Source organism: Sarcophilus harrisii, chromosome 4 (genome assembly GCF_902635505.1).
Source record: "Sarcophilus harrisii chromosome 4, mSarHar1.11, whole genome shotgun sequence".
NCBI lineage: Eukaryota > Metazoa > Chordata > Mammalia > Dasyuromorphia > Dasyuridae > Sarcophilus > Sarcophilus harrisii.
Genome location: NC_045429.1, coordinates 334210570 through 334228474, shown reverse-complemented (window position 1 = coordinate 334228474; position 17905 = coordinate 334210570). Strand labels below are relative to the sequence as shown.

Sequence of the window (17905 nt, the reverse complement as noted above, 5' to 3'; positions counted from 1 at the left end):
ATTGAAACATATTATGGGAACAGGGTTCATCTTCAAAGCAGGACACTTTAGATTAAAAAAAAAAAAACTTCTACCCCAAAATGTAATAGGAAATGGCTACCTACCCAAAGAAAATTTGTAGAAGAATTCAAAAAATAATTCAAAAATCAAATGAGAGATATTGAGGAAAAACTAAAGAAAAAAAATTAAAAACATCCAAGAAAAACAAAAAGTTTATTTAAAAAATAGTTAACCAACTAGAAAATGAGTTACAGTCTCAAAGATGAAAATAATGCTTCGAAAATTAGAATTTGGCAAGAAAAAGCTAGTGAAGCTATGAGAGAACAAGAAATAAGAAAAAGATTATAAAGAATGAGAAAATAGAACCGAATGTAAAACATTTTCTAATATCTGGAGAACAGATCAAGAAGAGAAAATATAAGAATAATTGAACTTCCAGAAAGTTCTGACCAAAAAGACATAGTGACACAGTAATACAAAAAATAATCCAAGAAAATTGTCCTGAAGTGATAGAACATGAAGGAAAAGTAGAAATAGAAAAAATCTAGTGATTAACACCTCAAGGAGAACCTGTGTGGAAAACACATAGGAATATTATTGCTAAATTTCAATTTAGCAGATCAAAGAGAAAATTTTGCAAAAAAACAAGAAAAAAATAATTCAAATATGTTGGAGCTAGAATTGTACAAGATTTATCAGCAGCTATGATAAAAGACCACTGGTCCTGGAATCATATCTATCAACAATCAAAAGAACTAGGCCTGCAGCCAAAAATATCATATTCAGCAAAATTATCTATAATCCTAAATGAGAAAAACGGAACATTCAATGCACTTGCAGATTTTCAGGACTTTCTATCAACCAAACCTGAACTTCATTTGAGAGCCAATATGAAAGATCAATTTTAAGAACCTTAATATGCACAAACTGTTTAAATATGGATAAATTATTTTTATATATGTGTATATATACATATATGTATACATATAAGATTCATATCAACAACAAGATAGATCAAAAAATAGCAGAGTTAAGGTAAAAATAACAATTATATTATACAAATGAGGTGCAGAGGAAAAATAGACACAGAATGGGGGAGGGATTGTAGTTCTGAAAACCTACTCAGGAATGGGTTCAATAGGCAACACTGCATATCTACTATGAAAGGTATATATAGCATGGTCCAAAATTTATAAAGAAATAAGCGGAAGAAAAAAAAAAAAAAAAGAAATAAGCGGGGAGGGATCGGTGGATGGGGAAGCAAAGGGTGAGGGAAGAAGACAAAAGATGGATCCTTGAGTGGGGGGAGGTTAAATAATAGCAAGGCAAGTTATGGAGCAGAATTTAATTAAAGAGGTAGCAATGATAGGAAAGATTGTGTGTATGTGGGTTATGCGTGTGAGTGTGTAAACACATCTACATATCTACATATGTATACATAAATATATCTTTTCTTAAATGTAGATTGCTTGGGAATCGTGGCGGGGAGGAGATGAAAGGGGGAAAAAAGAGTAAAATAAATAAGGTGTGCCGCAGAGAAGCAAAGAACAATTTGCAAGGAAATAAAAAAAAAGGTCATTCATGAATACAATTTCTTCTACTAATACACATATATACTTTCTTGATCTGGTAATTTGTTGTTATATAGTTTGAATCCTCTCTGATGTTCTGTTGGGAACATGACAATATTCTCTTTGGTTTTGCTTTATTTTGCTTTGTATTTCTTTTGTTTTCCTTTTTTTCTTACTGTTTCAAATTAATAAAAAAAAAAAAAAAGGAAAAGATAAAGAATGAAAACTCCAAAGTGAAACTCCTGTTTAGTCCAGTGCTTAAGAATTGGCTCACCCACTCAAGCTAAACCCTGTATGCTGTTGCAAAGATTTCTGTCCTTTCCATAAAAAGGCTGACAGCATTGGTATCCTGGGACAGGGAAGAGAGTCAAAGGGGAGATTTAAAGAACAGAGATATGCCAGCCTCACACCTTACCAGGAAAATGTCTTTTTTGGAGTACTTTTTGATTGGTAGTAGTGGCAAGGGTCAGGGAACATCTGGCATCTGAGGCAGCAAGAAATGTCAAGATATGGGAGAGTGAAGATAAGCGGTTAAACGTCTCCCATGCTGAGTAATGGAAATGAGGTTCTCTCTCTCTCTCTCTTCCCGCCAGCCGTCATTTCTCTTTCTCTGCAATCAATGCTTCTCTTTCTCTCCCTTTCCCTCTCTTCCCCTCCCTCCCTTCTCTTTCTCTCTTTGTCTCTCTTTCTGTCTTTGTTTCTCTCTTTCTCTCTCTCTCTCTCTCTCTCTCTCTCTCTCTCTCTCTCTCTCTCTCTCTCTCTCTTTTTCTGTCTCTGTCTCTCTGTCTCTCTGTCTCTCTCTCTCTCTCTCTCTTTCTCTTCCTCTCCCTCTCCCTCTCCTTCTCCCCTTACCCCTACCCCCCCTCTCTTTCCCCTCCCCCTTATCTCCTTCTCTTTCCCCTCCCCCATGTCTCCTTTGAGCTCTTAGAAAGGGCCAGATGCCAGGACTATGTCGACTCCAATGTACTCAGACTTCTTTTCTTAAGGCTGATCTGTTCACAGCCTGGTTACTCACCCTGGGTTGGGGAAAAGATGCTAGAATTCTTGTCATGTTCTGACCTTTCCTAGCTCCTGCAGCCCTATTCATAACTGTAGACACCTATATTTATCCTTTATTAAGGAGGGGGAATGGATAGTATCTCATTTTTTCCTTCCTTCTAATCCCTAATGTAATGTAATGGGGTGAAACTCAAATAGAAATATACATCAGGATCCCTGGAGGCATTTATAGACTTAGAAAAGCACATATTAACATCACCTATGTTTTATTGTATTTTTTTTATTTTGTTAAATATTTCCCTATTATATTTTAATTGGGGTCAGACCCCACCCAGGCCTGTTGACTCAAAGTGTTCGATACCTCAGGTGTATTGGATATAGCCCTAGACTTAAGAGTTAGGACAATGAAAATTTAAATCCTCCCTCAGCATTTCACATTATGATCCTGAGCAAGATGACCCATCTCTCAGAGCTTCACTGGTAAATGGGGAGAATAATAAAATCTTTTATATAGGATTGTGAGGATCAAATAAGATAATATGTGTAAGTGCTACATAGCAGATAGCTATTAGTACTAGGAGGTTCTGAGAGCCTTTTCCAATGGGAATCCTGAGGGACTGAGCTCCCTAGAGTGGGGAGAATTAGAAGGTAGAGAAGGGGAATAGGCTGATATTGGAATACAGATTTGAGGATATCTGAAAGGAATGGGGTGGATACATACTGAATCTTCAGTTTGTTTAGAATGGGACAATTCTAAAAGGTCTTTTTATAGACTTCTTTCCCTCACCATTTTTGCTGTAGTATTCCAGTATATCTCCATTTTGTCCATATTCTTTCCTACTGATGCTCTTAGCACATGACAACCTCTTCAAAGTGGGCTGGGGGAAGGGATAAGGAAGAATAATTGGTTGAATATGTGTCATTCTCCAAAAAGGGAAAGGCAATATGAATTCCCACCTTACTTGGACCAAGGGCTCCATCTCCTCCAGGAGGGTTGAGGAGCCCAGTAGAGATCTAGGCTAAGAAAAGTGGAATGATAAAGCCCTGGTTGACTGATGGCCTTCATCACTAAAAAAAAAAAACAGGCCTTTTTGCTCATCCTCCTCAAAACTGCTGTAAATCCATTACTTTTCATTGGTCCTGTTCACCATTTGACCCAACACCTCCACCTTCCTGCTTCCCTTAATGAAAGAGACAAACCATGTCTAGTTTGGGAAAACTTAGTTATCCCAAGATATAGAGCATCAGTATCCACAGGAAAGTGTTGAAAATAGAAGATAATATATGGGATGGCCCTTGAGGCTGTCACTATGTGATTTGGCATAAATCCAGGTGTGGGTCTACTTCCTCAAAGCAGAATAGATTTATAGCTAGAAAGGACCTTAGAGGTCAAGTCTAAATGCCTCATTTTATAAATAAGGAATTGTGGGTCATTCGTTTTCAGTGATGGCCAAGTCTTCATGACCCCGTTTGGGGTTTTCTTAGCAGAGATACAGGTTTGTCATTCTCTTTTCCAGCTCATTTTACAGATGAGGAAACTGAGGCAGGCAGCGTTAAGTGACTTGCACAGGATTAATAGCTATTGTGTCTGAGGCAGATTTGAATTCAGGAAAATGAGTTTTCCTGACTCCAGGCCCAGAACTCTATCCATTGTGCCCACCTAGTGGCACCATGGACAAGGAACCAAATAAGCTATATATCAGCTAGTATGATAGCAGAATTCAAACCCAGGCAATATTCTTGCCCTCGATTCTCTGATTAAAACAGAGATATGGATGGGAACTGAGGGATGCAGTGCACAGATCATAGCAGCAAAGGATCTGAAAGGCTACCTAGATCAGTGCCTTCATTTTCCAAATGAGATTATCCAGGTAGTAAACAACATAGGATTTAAAATCTTTCCATTCATCCATGTCTTATTCAAATTTTTCACCTACTCTAATTTAAGGTGGTTACTATATATTGATTTCCCCTTTATTCCATTCCTCTTGATCATTTCTCCTTTTTCCAAGTATTTCATCACTGGGTACACCCATCTTCCTTTCCCCCTGATCCCAAACTCCTGCCATTATTCTAGGAGCTGTACCAGAAATATAAGCCCATTGACCTCTCAATTCCTCAGCCTCCTTAAAAAAAAAAAAAAGGTATGACTTCACTCCATCTCAATCACATGTCATCATTAACCAGAAGCATTCCATTTCCCCAATTAGAAATTCTTGACGTTCCACTATCTGATCATAACCTGTCATTTCACTTCTCCCTGTTTTGTTGCCAAGTTGCTTCAGTTATGACTCTGTGACTTCATTTGAGATTTTTTTGGCAAAGATACTGATTTGCAATTTCCTCTCCAGCTCATTTTATAGAGAAAACCAGGTTAAGTGACTTGTCCAGGGTTATACAGCTAGTGTCTGAGATAAGATTTGAACTCATGAGGATGTCTGTTTCCAAGCTCTCTATTGTTTTTGCTTCACCCTTCCTAAACCACTTCTTTTGCTTTCAAATCCTCCATTCACTCCATTCTACTCTGGATTCTTCAACCTTTAACCCCTATTTTTTTCTTCTCCAATAAGCAACCCAAAAGTTAATCATTTCAACTCTACATAGTCCCCTGCTCTCAAAATCTCTTACCTAATCTAAGCCTGGATTACCCACTCCATTATCTATCCTCCCTGCTAATGAAGTTTTAAAATTGTGATAGTTGGTTATATTAAAATTCATGTTATTCAATTTGAAATGGAATGCAGCAAGGCAGTCCTTTCATTCCTTCCACCACAGAAGCTATTCCAAGTCTTCTTTCCTTGAGCTTCTCATAAATTTCTCCATGTTTTTTGAGGACCTTACTTCACTGAAAAAATTGAGGCTTTCTTCCATTCTCATTTCAAAACCTCTGAAATCTCCCACTTTTTTCTCAATCTGACATAGATTTTCAAGGACAACCTCCCTTCACCTGCACTCATTACTTTCCATAATCTCCCTAAGTTTGCATCCTGTCACTAACATCTTCAAACTCTGCTGGTCCTTCCCCATCTTTAAAAAGCTGATTTTTCTAATACTTAAAAATCTTTTATTAGACACTGTCCCCTTTAAGCTAGCATCTTAATTCTCTGCTCCCTTTCTGAGGCAAACTTCTTGAAACAACTGTCTCCATTCACTAACTCCTCTTCCTCTTTGACCCATCTGGCTTCCATCACTGAATTTAAACAGAAAGTTACTGATTGTCTTAATTGCCAGATCTATCTTTTTAGTAGTTGTCCTTACCTTTTCTGCTACATTTGACACTCAATCCTGACCTCTTGAGTTTTCATTACACTACTCTTAGTTTTCTTTTAGACTTTTCTCCTTTGCTGGTTTATCATCCCTATTGTCCCCCGAATTGTGGGTATTCCCCAAGTTTGTCCTAGGTCTGTTTTTTTTCCTCCCAATACACCTCTTAGTAACCTCAACGTTCCTCATTGTTTTAACATCTCCACGAACATTACTTGCATGTAGACCTCAGTTGATTACTTTAGCTTTACATCAACAGCCTGTTGGACATCTTAAGTGCATCATGTCCAAAATCAAACTAATTACTCTTTTCCCCAAAACTCTCACCATTAAAGGTATCACAATCCTAGTCACCCAGATTTGAATTCTTTCTGTCATCCTAGACTCATCACCCTACATATGGATTCAGTTGCCAGGTCTTAGCATTTTTAACTTATGCAATAGTTCAAATTCAACACTTTCCACTCAAAATACCATAGTTCAAACCCTTATCACCCCTTATCTAGGTTGTAACAACTTCTTAAATCTTCCCTTCCACCACTCTATTCTGAACATTGCTATTAAAATTATTTCCTTTTAGTACAGAACTGGAGAAAAAAAAATTCTTCTCAATCAACTTCTGTAGCATCCATTTGCTTCTAGGTTAAAATACAAATTCATCTAATTTTTAAAGCCTCTCACATGTTGGCCTCAATGAAAATTATTCTTCATCCTCCACTCTTTAATCAAATTTAATTGATCCTCACAAAACATTTTGCATTAGCAAAACAAAACAAAACCCTACAAAATGGTCTTTCTCTGTTCTAACACTTAAAGATTGGGACTGGCTCAAAAACAGATTGCTAAAACTGTCAGGCTATCACAGAAGCAAATATAAAAACATTGAAATTAAACACAAGGGGCAGTTAGGCGGCCCTTTGTTAAAAAACAACCCTACAAATACTATGGTTGTTCCCAACACTAAAATAAAATCAAGAGTCTTGGTCAAGATTAAGAGACAGGATCACCCAAGGCTGACAGTGTGTTAAATTTTATTGCATGAGCCAAATATAAGGGTACTATGTACAGAGGAGATAGGGGAGAATCATTTCTTAGTCTCCTCCTCCTTGGACAAAGTCTTGATGATCTCCTCTTTCTTAGCCTGTAGACGCTCTTCCCGACGCTTTCGTGCTTCCTTAGTCTTGGATCGGCGAGCTTCAGCCTGGTCACTGAAGTGAAAGGAAGAAAAAACAGTTAGTGGAAGGCATTTTGAGATACTAGAGATGCCCACTGACTCCAACCTTCCCTTTCCTGCAAATACAGGAGGCACTGCTCGGGTTATGCGAGGTCCAAACCATAGGCTCCATAGTTAGGCATTTAAGTATATGTAATTCATAAATAACCAACAGATGTTTCAAAAATTTCTTAAGCCTGGAGTGAATTTTTTTTTAAAAGCTCCAAGAGGTTCATTATAATTATCTGCTTGGATTAACAAATTCATAAGTCAAGTTACTTAAATATTTAAAAAACTCAAGAACCTGTGTGTTATACACAAGTGACTTTCAGCATTTAGAAATTCTATTCCAAAGGATGAGCAGGGCTCAGGAAGCCAAATCTGGAAGAAACTTACGCCAAAAGCTTCTTGCGGGCCTTGTCTGCCTTCAGTTTATGAATGTGCTCCATGAGGATCCGCTTATTCTTGAACACATTTCCCTTTACCTTCAAGTACAAGCTGTGGTACCTGAAAATAAAAAGAAGCAAGTAGATTCAGCAAGGCCGTCAGCCTACTTATTGCCCTGCATTTCCATTAACATTTATGAAGCTGCTACCCTGTGCAAGCACTGTCATACAAAGACAAAATAAAAATTAATTCTGGCCTAACTCGCCAGAACAAGGGTTTGGCTTCCTTCCTTTCCCTTCTCACTCATCTTGTGTTAAGAAAGAACACAGCTCATCCAATCAAGGGGAATTTACATGAACCAACTGTAATGGAAGGTATTGAATCAATCCAAGGCAAACTGGATGCAGACCTGGTTTTATGTACTTAGAACAAAAGTGGGACAAGATGAGGGCAGATATGCTTACATATGGCGGTCAATCTTTTTGGATTCACGGTATCTCCGGAGCAGACGGCGCAGAATCCTCATTCGCCTCATCCAGGTCACTTTCTCAGGCATACGAGCATTGGCAGTACCCTTTCTCTTACCTGGGAGAAAATTTAGAATGTCAGCCAGATTTTTGGAGAGTGCAATAATTTTCCCTTGGATCCACAATGATATTCTCCCAACCCAACAGAAAAAGAAAAAAAAAAGTATCTCAAGACACATAATTCAGACCAGTCGCTTATAAAAGGCAAGTGAGCAGGGTCCAGAATGAGAATGCTTCTGCTCAATTACCCTCAAATTCCCAAGAAAAAAAAAAAAAACTAGATTATTTCCTTATTCAGGAGACAGTGTAGTATATAATGGACAAGGAACCAACCTTGGAGTCAGGATGATTTAGATTTAAATCCTGCTCATGAGATTAGCTCATAAGATGGGCCAGTCACTCAACTGTGTCTCAATTTCCCCATGTCATAAAAAAGATTGGGTTAATACCCCGAGTCTTCCAATAAAAAAATTTAAGGCTCCAAGAGTTAGGATGACTTGTGTTCAAGATCCACCTAATTTGACACATCATAGTACTTACCAATGCCCATGTGCCTGCCCTTCCGTCGAGCAAGAGTATTTTTCCGACATCTGGCACGAGAATGCACAGTAACAGGCTTCCGGATGATCAGCCCATCTTTAATGAGCTTCCTGATCTGCTGACCTAAGGATACAATTAAAGATTAGAATTTGGGGAAGGGTACTAGAATGTGGGATATAGACAATGTTTTTTTTTTTTTTTTAAACAAATCCATCCCTTCCTCAACCACATATACATAGACCCCAGCTATGTTATCACAGATTAAAAAAAAAAAAAATCAGATACTTAAGGGTTTTTTGAGTATACTAGCACCACAAACTCCACTAGAAAAAAGTTCAGTTAAATAGCACCCAGGATCAAAGGCATCAATTTTACATTGAAACATTACTTTCCAATTCAGTATTCTTATTCTACTTGCTTTTCTGATTATCTTGAGCCAAAGAATTTGTGTAATGGCATATCTATGTCTTATATCCTCATTAGACTGGTTTCCCAAAGGTAGATATGTACTTGTAATGGTTATCTTCCCTATCTTTAGGCACTCTACAGTATAATCCCATTATATAATCTTTCTGACACGGAGCAATATTCCAGTAAGTATATACTAAAAATCCAAATTGCCCTGATTTTTCCTTACAGTTGGCACTTTTTAATTGCTTTAGTTACTATTTTCTTTTGCCTTTTCACCTGAACTCCTCAATACCCGCACCAAAGTATAGATTTTTCCAATTACCCAGTTTACTGAATCAACTAGAATTTATTAAACACATGCAAGGTTTCAAGGTACTGAAAACTTGGGGTGGGGAAAGAAGAGGTCCCAGATTGCTTTCTGTAAGAGATGCACACAAAATAAAAATATACAAGCTATTTGGATTAGGGGGAGAAAGAGATATCAGTTAAGGTCACTTTTAAGTAGTGTTTGAGGTTTATTTATGTTCCAGGCATAGTAAAGTAATTTATGTAAAGGATAGAAAAGGGAAATGGAATACTTGTGTACTAACAGCAAAAGCTGAATGAAGACAGAAAAGTCTAGTCCATAAAGGTAAAACAAGGCTATAAAGGGCTTCATAAGTCAAACATAGGTGTTTGTTATTTGGAGGAGCCACTGACATATGAACAGGAGAATGCCCATGGCAATTATATGGAGAATGAATTGGAAAATAAATGTAAGTTATGAAAACCAATTAAAAGACAAGATGAAGTTAATGCCTTGAATTTTACTTCTTTTCAATATTCACTATAAAATCCAGATTTCTTCTTGAACAAAGAATATCATGTACTTGATATCAGGCAGTTCCATTTTACACAGTAGAAGGAAATGAAGAGAGCCTAAGGATTCAATATTTTTGTTACATTCTTCTCCAATCCTAATTAAAACGAGCAATTCCAAGTCCTAAAGAAATGTCCAGGTTTGAAGATAGAGAATGTGGAACTAACTCAACCACTCTGAAAAATAATCAGTCCATCAATACCCAAAGGGTTACTTACGAGAATTGGCGTTGGCAATTTCATTGGTTTCATTGGGGTCAAGCCATACTTTCTTTTTTCCACATCGAAGGACACTAGAGGCAAGCCTCTTCTGAAGCCTGAGCATACTGAAAATTGGGTGGGAAGAAAGCATAAAAAGTCAAAAAAAGGACAATCCTATTTTTCATACTAAATCCCCTTCTCACAAGAGCAAACCAGCACACCTACCAGTCTTTATTCGGAAAGTATATCATTTAAACTACACTACAAATCCAGACACAATTTTCCTAACTAGAAAAAAATGGCACAGGCACTACCTAGGTAAAACTAATTATATAAAGGTCCCAAGAATCTCAGGTATGTTGTTACTTTTCTTTTTTCCAAGGAAAGCCAGCTTTGATCAGAGGGTTTTGGGGGAGAGCTAACAAGCTTTTCTGAATAATTCAGAAGACAAAAATAGCGCTTTAAAGAACTTAATATGTATGCTGCATTGTCAATCTGTTATCTAGAGATCTTTGGAACCCCTTCCTGCTACGAGATAGTTTACTAGGACTGAGTACCAGTGTCCCCATTTTAAAGAGATTTCTATTAAGGCAACTTGTTTATGGTCATTGGACTTGGAACTTTAAAATACAAAATAATCTCTAGGTATAATGCAAAGAACACTGGATTTGAAGTAAAAGGCTCTGAATTTTAATTCTATCTTTGCCACGGGCAAGAAAATGACTTTAAAAAGCTGCACCTCGGTTCCCAAATGTACTATGAGGCAAATAGATGGAATGCTTTTAAATCGATGACCACATGACCTAGGTCCATCCCCCTCAGCATGAGGACGAGCCCTTAGCAGGATTCAGGCTTGCGCCTGCACTCGAAAGTGCTCAGGGTTAGTTGCACATAGTTGGGTACGCTGCAGCAGCCTTGCGAAACTACCTCGTGGGGCGGAAAGGAAGCCACCGCATTACCCATAGCAGAGAGGTGAAGCCCGAGGATCGGGGAGAAAAAAAGTTCTAGAGACTCATTCAGGACTGGCCGGCAGCACGCAGCCCTCCCCGAGACCGTCCGCCCCTAGGATTCCCCCCTTTCCCTTTCAGGAGAGGCCTAGGCCTTGGCGGAGGCCTCCGCCAAGGCCTGCTCTATCTCCGCTCTTGGCGCCGCCCGACCCCGGTCCCGCACGTCCCGAGCCTCCCCCCGCGGCCAACCCCTCTTGGAGCAGAGCCCCAAGCCGGTGCTCCGAGCCCAGCCATCCTGGGCTAGGCGGGCAAAGGGGCTGGAAATCAGGGGCAGAACCGGGCGCGAAGCTCACCTCATGGCTGCAGCCGCAGCGCCGAGAAGGAAAGGAAAGAGAACGTTACCGCTCGGGCCCCTCCCATTTTCAGCGTAGGGGAGAGCCCATTCAACGCCCCTCCCAGCCTGCCAGCCTCGCCCCTCTCTCGCTGTTCTCGCAACCCAAGTACTATTTTTCCTTAGTATTCATCCGGAAACTGAGGCCTAGCTAAAATCAGTCTCTTTTTGATTGAAGAATAACAAAAATGTACTCCTCCCCGCTTAGGAAAATGGTACGGTCTAAATAGGGAGCGTAGTGCGCTTGCGCAAAAAGGGGACCATCTCTGCGTGTTGGAGTAGTGGGTGGCACGGAAGTGGCGTCAAAAACCGGAAGTAGGCGGAAATAAGATCTGGTGAACTGCGCAGGCGTCCCAGGGAGTGGGATAGAAGTGGGGGTAGGGATCGTTGAGGGCTTATACTACTCCCAGAAGCTGTTGAATTCAGTGGAAGGAAGTTCCAGGCGTCCCAGATTAAAACCTCCCCAATACTTTTAGGGCATTCTGGATAACGTCTGAGGCTCTTTGATGAAATGCTTATCTTTTCCAATTTCTACTCTTCTTTGTCTTAATTGCTACCCTTCTCCCCTCCCCCCTGACCCGGGATTTGCACTTAGCTGTATCAGAAGCTAGGTTCCTGAAACAGAAAAATGAAATAAACAGACCTTGTCCTCAAACGAGTTACATTCTATCAGTAGGGAACAAAACACATGCATCAAAGTAAACTCAGAAACAAAATACATGCATCAAAGTAAACTCAGAAACAAAATACATGCATCAAAGTAAACTCAGAAACAAAATACATGCATCAAAGTAAACTCAGAAACAAAACACATGCATCAAAGTAAACTCAGAAACAAAATACATGCATCAAAGTAAACTCAGAAACAAAATACATGCATCAAAGTAAATTCTAAACGAATTTCTGGAAAGAGGGAGGGTAATTTGCTAACAGAACATTGTTCCAGAGGATTCGAAGGAAGGTTGGGGAAGAGAGTTGGGATTTACAAGTGCCCGGGGAGCAAGGAAAGGAGCTTATCGTTAGAAACACAGGTGCTGAATGGAACCTTAGGGTAGTTTTTTAGAGCAGGAGCATGGGGGTTTTCAATTTCTGAGAAAACGCTAAAGACACAGATGGGCGCTCCCTGATTCCGCCTGAGAATCTAGGCGAAGGAATGGATGCTAGAGAGGGCTAGATGAGTTATAGTGGGGTAAGACATACTTTGACGATCGAATGACATATTTATAAATGGATTAATACAGTTCCTGACGCTAGATAGGTGCTTAATAAATGCTCCTTCCCTCCTTCCCCTCCCTACTCACCCTCAAGCACCTAATAGATTATCTTCTCAGAGAAGGAGGGGATTGTGAGTTCCTTGATTGATGGACAGTATGTTCTCTCATTAGAGGACAATGATCTATGTTTGTCAAAGGAATCATAGTGCTCTAAGGCAGCAACTCTCTAAGACTATAAAGAAAAGAAAACTACATTAACAGAGAGAGGTTCCATACTGGGAATTCACCCACATTGGTGAAATGACAGATCTTGACTATATCCTATCTTGAGAGCAGGAACTTTATTGGGGGTTTTTAATTGTTGTGTCCCCACAGTTCCAAAAGGCTTGTGATAGAAAATGCCATCCACATCCAAAGAAAGAACTATGAAGTTTGAATGTAATCCAACATATTTTACTATTTAGTATTTACTGTTTTTTTTACTATACTAGTATATACTAAATAGTATTTACTATTTTTCCCTCCTGGTTTTCTTTTTTTTTTTTTTTTTGTTCTGATAATTCTTTCACAACATGACTAATATGAAAATATATTTAATGTGATCGTAAATGTATAGTGTATAATGGATTGTTTCATGTCCTGAGAAGAGAGGAGAAAATTTTGGAACTCAAAATTTTACAAAAATGAATGTTGAAAACTATCTTTACATATTAGGTGGAAAAACCAAAAATATTAATAAGTGTAAAAAAAAAAAAAACTCAACCATGTTGTGTCCCCAGAGTGTAGCAGTGGAAACCTGGAGATACCAAGCTGAAAAATGACACAGAGTTTATCTTGTGATTCCAACAACTTGGGGAATTCTCAGTATGGAAACTCCCTCCATTGATGGAAATAGGCAGTTTGTCTATAAATATAGTCCTAGAGAATTACCTGGGGCACTTAGAGGTTAAGTACTTATATTGATATAAAGGATGTAGTCTTATCTCTTATTAGACTCTAAGGCAGCCTTCCTCTGCTTACTACTGCATACTATCCTTTTTATGAATTACATGAGGGCTGAGACCCAATGTTTTACCTGAAGTGTTCAAGATTTTTCTCTTCCCTATATCCTTTGTACATGACAAAAACTTAATAAATGTTTACTAAACTGAAGGGGAAGAATAAAATAATCCTTATCAGGAAGGAGCAACAAATAGCCAATTCTTGAAGCATGGAAATTAAATAAACAGAAATAATACCTATCTGACCTCTCTTTGGAGGCTACTGTGAAGATGACTTGAATCATTGTTAAAATTGTTTAAGATACAAAAGGACTAAAAATAAGCAACATACCAACAATGTAGAAGTACAGTAGAAAATGCAGGAGGGCTGGTTCCAATCCCAGATCTACCCTATGAAATCTAGGTAGGTTGCTTTTTTTTCTCTATCAGCTTCTTTACAGGTTATTTGACTTCATCTATCTCTCTCACTTCTAAATCTTTAATCATATGCTTTCTGGTTAAGAATCTGAAGCCTTTATTTGTTGTTTTTTTTTAAATTTTATTTTATTTTCAGATTCACATTCTCTTCCCCCTACCTACCTATTCCACCATCAAAAAATCAAAATGTTATTACAAACAAGAAGCATCAAACAAACAAAATTCCCACATTGGTCATATTCTATTCCTCTTACTTCCTTCCCTCCCAAAAAGGTCTTAATCTGTTCCTTCTATCAAGAGGTGGGTAACATATTTCATCTGGAATCCTCTGAGATTATGGTTGGTCATTGTACTGATGGAAGTATCTAAGGTTTTTCAAAGTTGTTTATCTTTACAATATTGCTGTAATTATAAAAATTGTTCTCCTGGTTCTGCTTACTTCACTCTATAGCACTTCATATAAGTCTTCCCAAGTTTCTTCAAAATTGTTCCCTTCATCATTTCTTATAGCATGACAGTAGTCTGACCACTTACATATGCCATAATCTCTTCAGCCATTCCACATTAGTTTCCAGTTCTTACTACCATACCAAAAAAAAGTCTCTATGCTTCCACTTGTGACAATAGTTCTTCCAAGTCATTCCCCTTAAATGTTTACTTGGCAAGAGTTCTCCAGTAGATTTATTGTTTAACTTTTTTAATGACTTAGATAAAGACATGAATGGCACATTCATCAGATTTACATATGACATGAAGCTGGGAATGAGGAATACTTTGGGTGATAAGAGTAAAAATCCAAAGAGATCTTGACAAGTTCTTTCACTTGGCTGAGTCTGATAAGATGATATTCATTAGGGATAAATGTAAAGTCTCATACTTTGGTTCAAAGAATCAATTTCACAGTAGAAAATAGAGTTAGGGAAGGCAGGGCTAGCCAGCAGTTTGGGAAAGATCTGGGAACTTTAATAGATTCTAAATTCAACCTGAGTTCAGTTTCAGGTGCCACGTTTTGAAAGAATATTAACAAACTGAAGAACCTTGAGTTCATGTCATTTAGCTAGCAATTGGGGATATTCAGCCTAGAGAAAAGAAGATTCCAGGAAAAGCTCCAGTTCAAGATCTGAAAAGGCTTTTGTGGAAGAATGAATGAAAAAACATTTATTCACTATTTACTAAGGGCTAAGCATTATTCTAGAAGACAGAATAGACATGTTGCGTTTGGCTTCAAAGGGATGAACCAGGATTAATGGGTAGAATTTGCAAAAAAAGTAAATTTAGGCTTGATAACTTTTCCCAATTGGTAAATTGTCAAAGGATATGAATTGACAGTTTTCAGATGAAGAAATTAAAGTGATCATCATAAGAAAAAATGTTCTAAATCACTATTGATTAGAAAAATGCAAATTAAAACAACTCTGAGGTATTACCTCATACCTATCAGATTGACTAATATAGCATATAAGGAAAATAATAAATGTTGAGGAAGATCTGGAAAAATTGGAAACACTAATGCATTATTGGTAGAGTTGTAAACTGACCCAACTATTCTACAGAGCAATGCCCAAAGGGCTATAAAACAGTACATACCCTTTTATCAGCAATACCACTTCAAGGTCTGTGTCCCAAAGAAATCATACACAAAAAGTGGGAAATGACCCACATGTACCAAAATATTTGTAGTAACTCTTTTTGTGGTGGCAAGGAATTGGAAAATGAAGAGATGCCCATCAATTTGGAAATGGCTGAACAAGTTGTAGTATATGAATGTAAGAGAATATTATTGTTCTGTTTAAAAAAAAAAAAAAAAAGATGAACAACCTGTTTATAGAAAGGCCTGGAAAGATTAACATGAACTGATGCTAAGACAAACAAGCAGAACCAGGAAAACATTGTACACAGCAATAGCGAGACTGTGAATTGATCAACTATGACAGACTTGGTCCTTCCTGCAGTGATCCAAGGCATCCCAATAAACTTTGGCTGAAAAACAACATCTGTATTCAGAGATAGAACTATGGAGATTGAATGTAAATCAACATATGCTATGTTCCCTTTTATTCTTTTTCTTCCATTTTTTTTTCTCTTGTGGTTTTTCAGATTTCAGAAAAACCTGAAAAGACTTAACATGAATTGATGCTAAGTGAAGTGAGCAGAACCAGGAAGACATTGGCCATGGTAACAGTAATATTGTGCATTGATCAACTATGATAGATTTAGCTCTTCTCAGCAATCCAATTATCTAAGATAATTTTTAAAAATCTCATGATGGAAAATGCTATCTACATCCAGAGAAAGAACTGTGGAGTCTGAATGCAGATTAAAGTATACTTTTTTTCACTTTTTTGGGCTGTTTTTAATTTCTTGTGTTTTTTCTCCCTTTGTTCTGATTCTTTTTTCACAACATGACTAATGTGGACATATGTTTAATATGATTGTAAATGAATAACCTATATGAGGTTGCTTTGAAGGGAAGAAGGGAAAATGGAAATCAGCCTTTTATTTTCAAAATACACACAAAGATAGTTTTCAACATTTACTCTTGTAAAACCTTGTGTTCCAGGTTTTTCTACCTCCCTCCCCACCACCCTCTTCCCCTAGACAGCAAGAAATCCAATATAAGTTAAATATGTGCGATTCTTCTAACTATATTTCCACGTTTATCATGCTGTACATGAAAAATCAGATCAAAAGGGGAAAAAATGAGTAAGAAAAAAACAACCAGGCAAAAAATAACAACAACAAAGGTGAAAATACTATGTTGTGATTCACATTCAGTTCCCCCAGTCCTCTCTCTGGATGCAGATGGCTCTCTCCATCACAAGTCAATTGGAATTGGCCTGAATCACTTCATTGTTGAAAAGAGCCACTTCATCAGAGTTGATCATCACATAATCTTGTTTCTGTGTACAATATTGTCTTGATTCTATTCATTTCGATTAGCTTCAGTTCATGTAAGACTCTCCAGGTCTTTCTGAAAATCATCCTGTGGATCATTTCTTATAGAACAATAACATTCCATAACATTCATATACCATAACTTAATCAGCCATTCTCCAGCTGATGGGCATCCATTCAGTTTCCAATTCCTTGCCACTACAAAAAGGGCTGTTACAAACATTTTTGCACGTGTGCGTCCTTTTCCCTTTGGAAATCAAAATCTCATAAAAATAAATGTTGAAAACTAATAAATGAAATTTTTTTAAAAAAGAAAAAAAATTTATATTCTCCAATTCCCTCCCCCCAACCCAACATAATTGAACCCTGTTTAGGGCAAAATGGTCCTTCAAACTACAACCTATCTTTCTCATCCCCTAGCCCTCTGGCCCCATATTCTATAATAACAATCCTTAATATGATTTTCACCTACATAAGACTTTAAAATTTATGAAACTTTCTGTGAGGCAGGTAGGCTATTGTTTCCCTTTCAACCTTATTTCAAGTGGAATGTAGGTTAGGCTGCTCTGAAATCTGTAGCCCATGTCAAAGATCCTCAGATCATAAGATTCAGAGCTGGAAAGGACCTTAGTAATCATTTAGTGTAACCCTCATTTTCAGTTATTCTCTTAGAGTCTTCCTCTCTCCTGCCATCATCTTCAAACCTCTCTCCCTCTCTTGTCCTCTACTCAGTCTTGAAGAGAACCTTGCTCTGCCCTCGCCTTGGTGCTTTCAGTTCAGTCCCAATAGGTTAAACCGGCTCAGTAGACAGGAGAGATGCCTGGATTTCAGGGGTTTGCCGTTTGCAGTCGAGGCAGTCATTCCTAAACCACCTCCAGCCCCTGCTTCTTTTAAGCTCAGTTCCGTTGCTTTCCCCATCCTCAGATCCTTCCAAAGGGAACTCCCCCCACAAACTCTTTCGCCTTCAGACTGCAGTCTGTTAGGGTAGAATCATTAACGCAGTATTTGTGGAAACTGAGGCCCCAGGAAGGAAAGTAAGATTAGAACTCAGATCTCTGGAGAGATTTGG

The 17905-nt window shown here is 38.1% G+C and overlaps 1 protein-coding gene across 1 annotated transcript; it reads right to left on the bottom strand.

Moving 5' to 3' along the window:
• Nucleotides 1-6848: 6848 nt before the first annotated feature.
• Nucleotides 6849-11524, bottom strand: RPL19 (ribosomal protein L19). Its single transcript, XM_003768273.3, has 6 exons — nt 11272-11524; nt 9990-10096; nt 8502-8624; nt 7899-8019; nt 7444-7554; nt 6849-7042 (listed from the first exon to the last, which is right to left on the bottom strand). The coding sequence occupies exons 1-6, from the start codon at nt 11274-11276 to the stop codon at nt 6919-6921; spliced, it is 591 nt and encodes a 196-aa protein (XP_003768321.1). The 5' UTR covers nt 11277-11524; the 3' UTR covers nt 6849-6918.
• Nucleotides 11525-17905: the final 6381 nt, after the last annotated feature.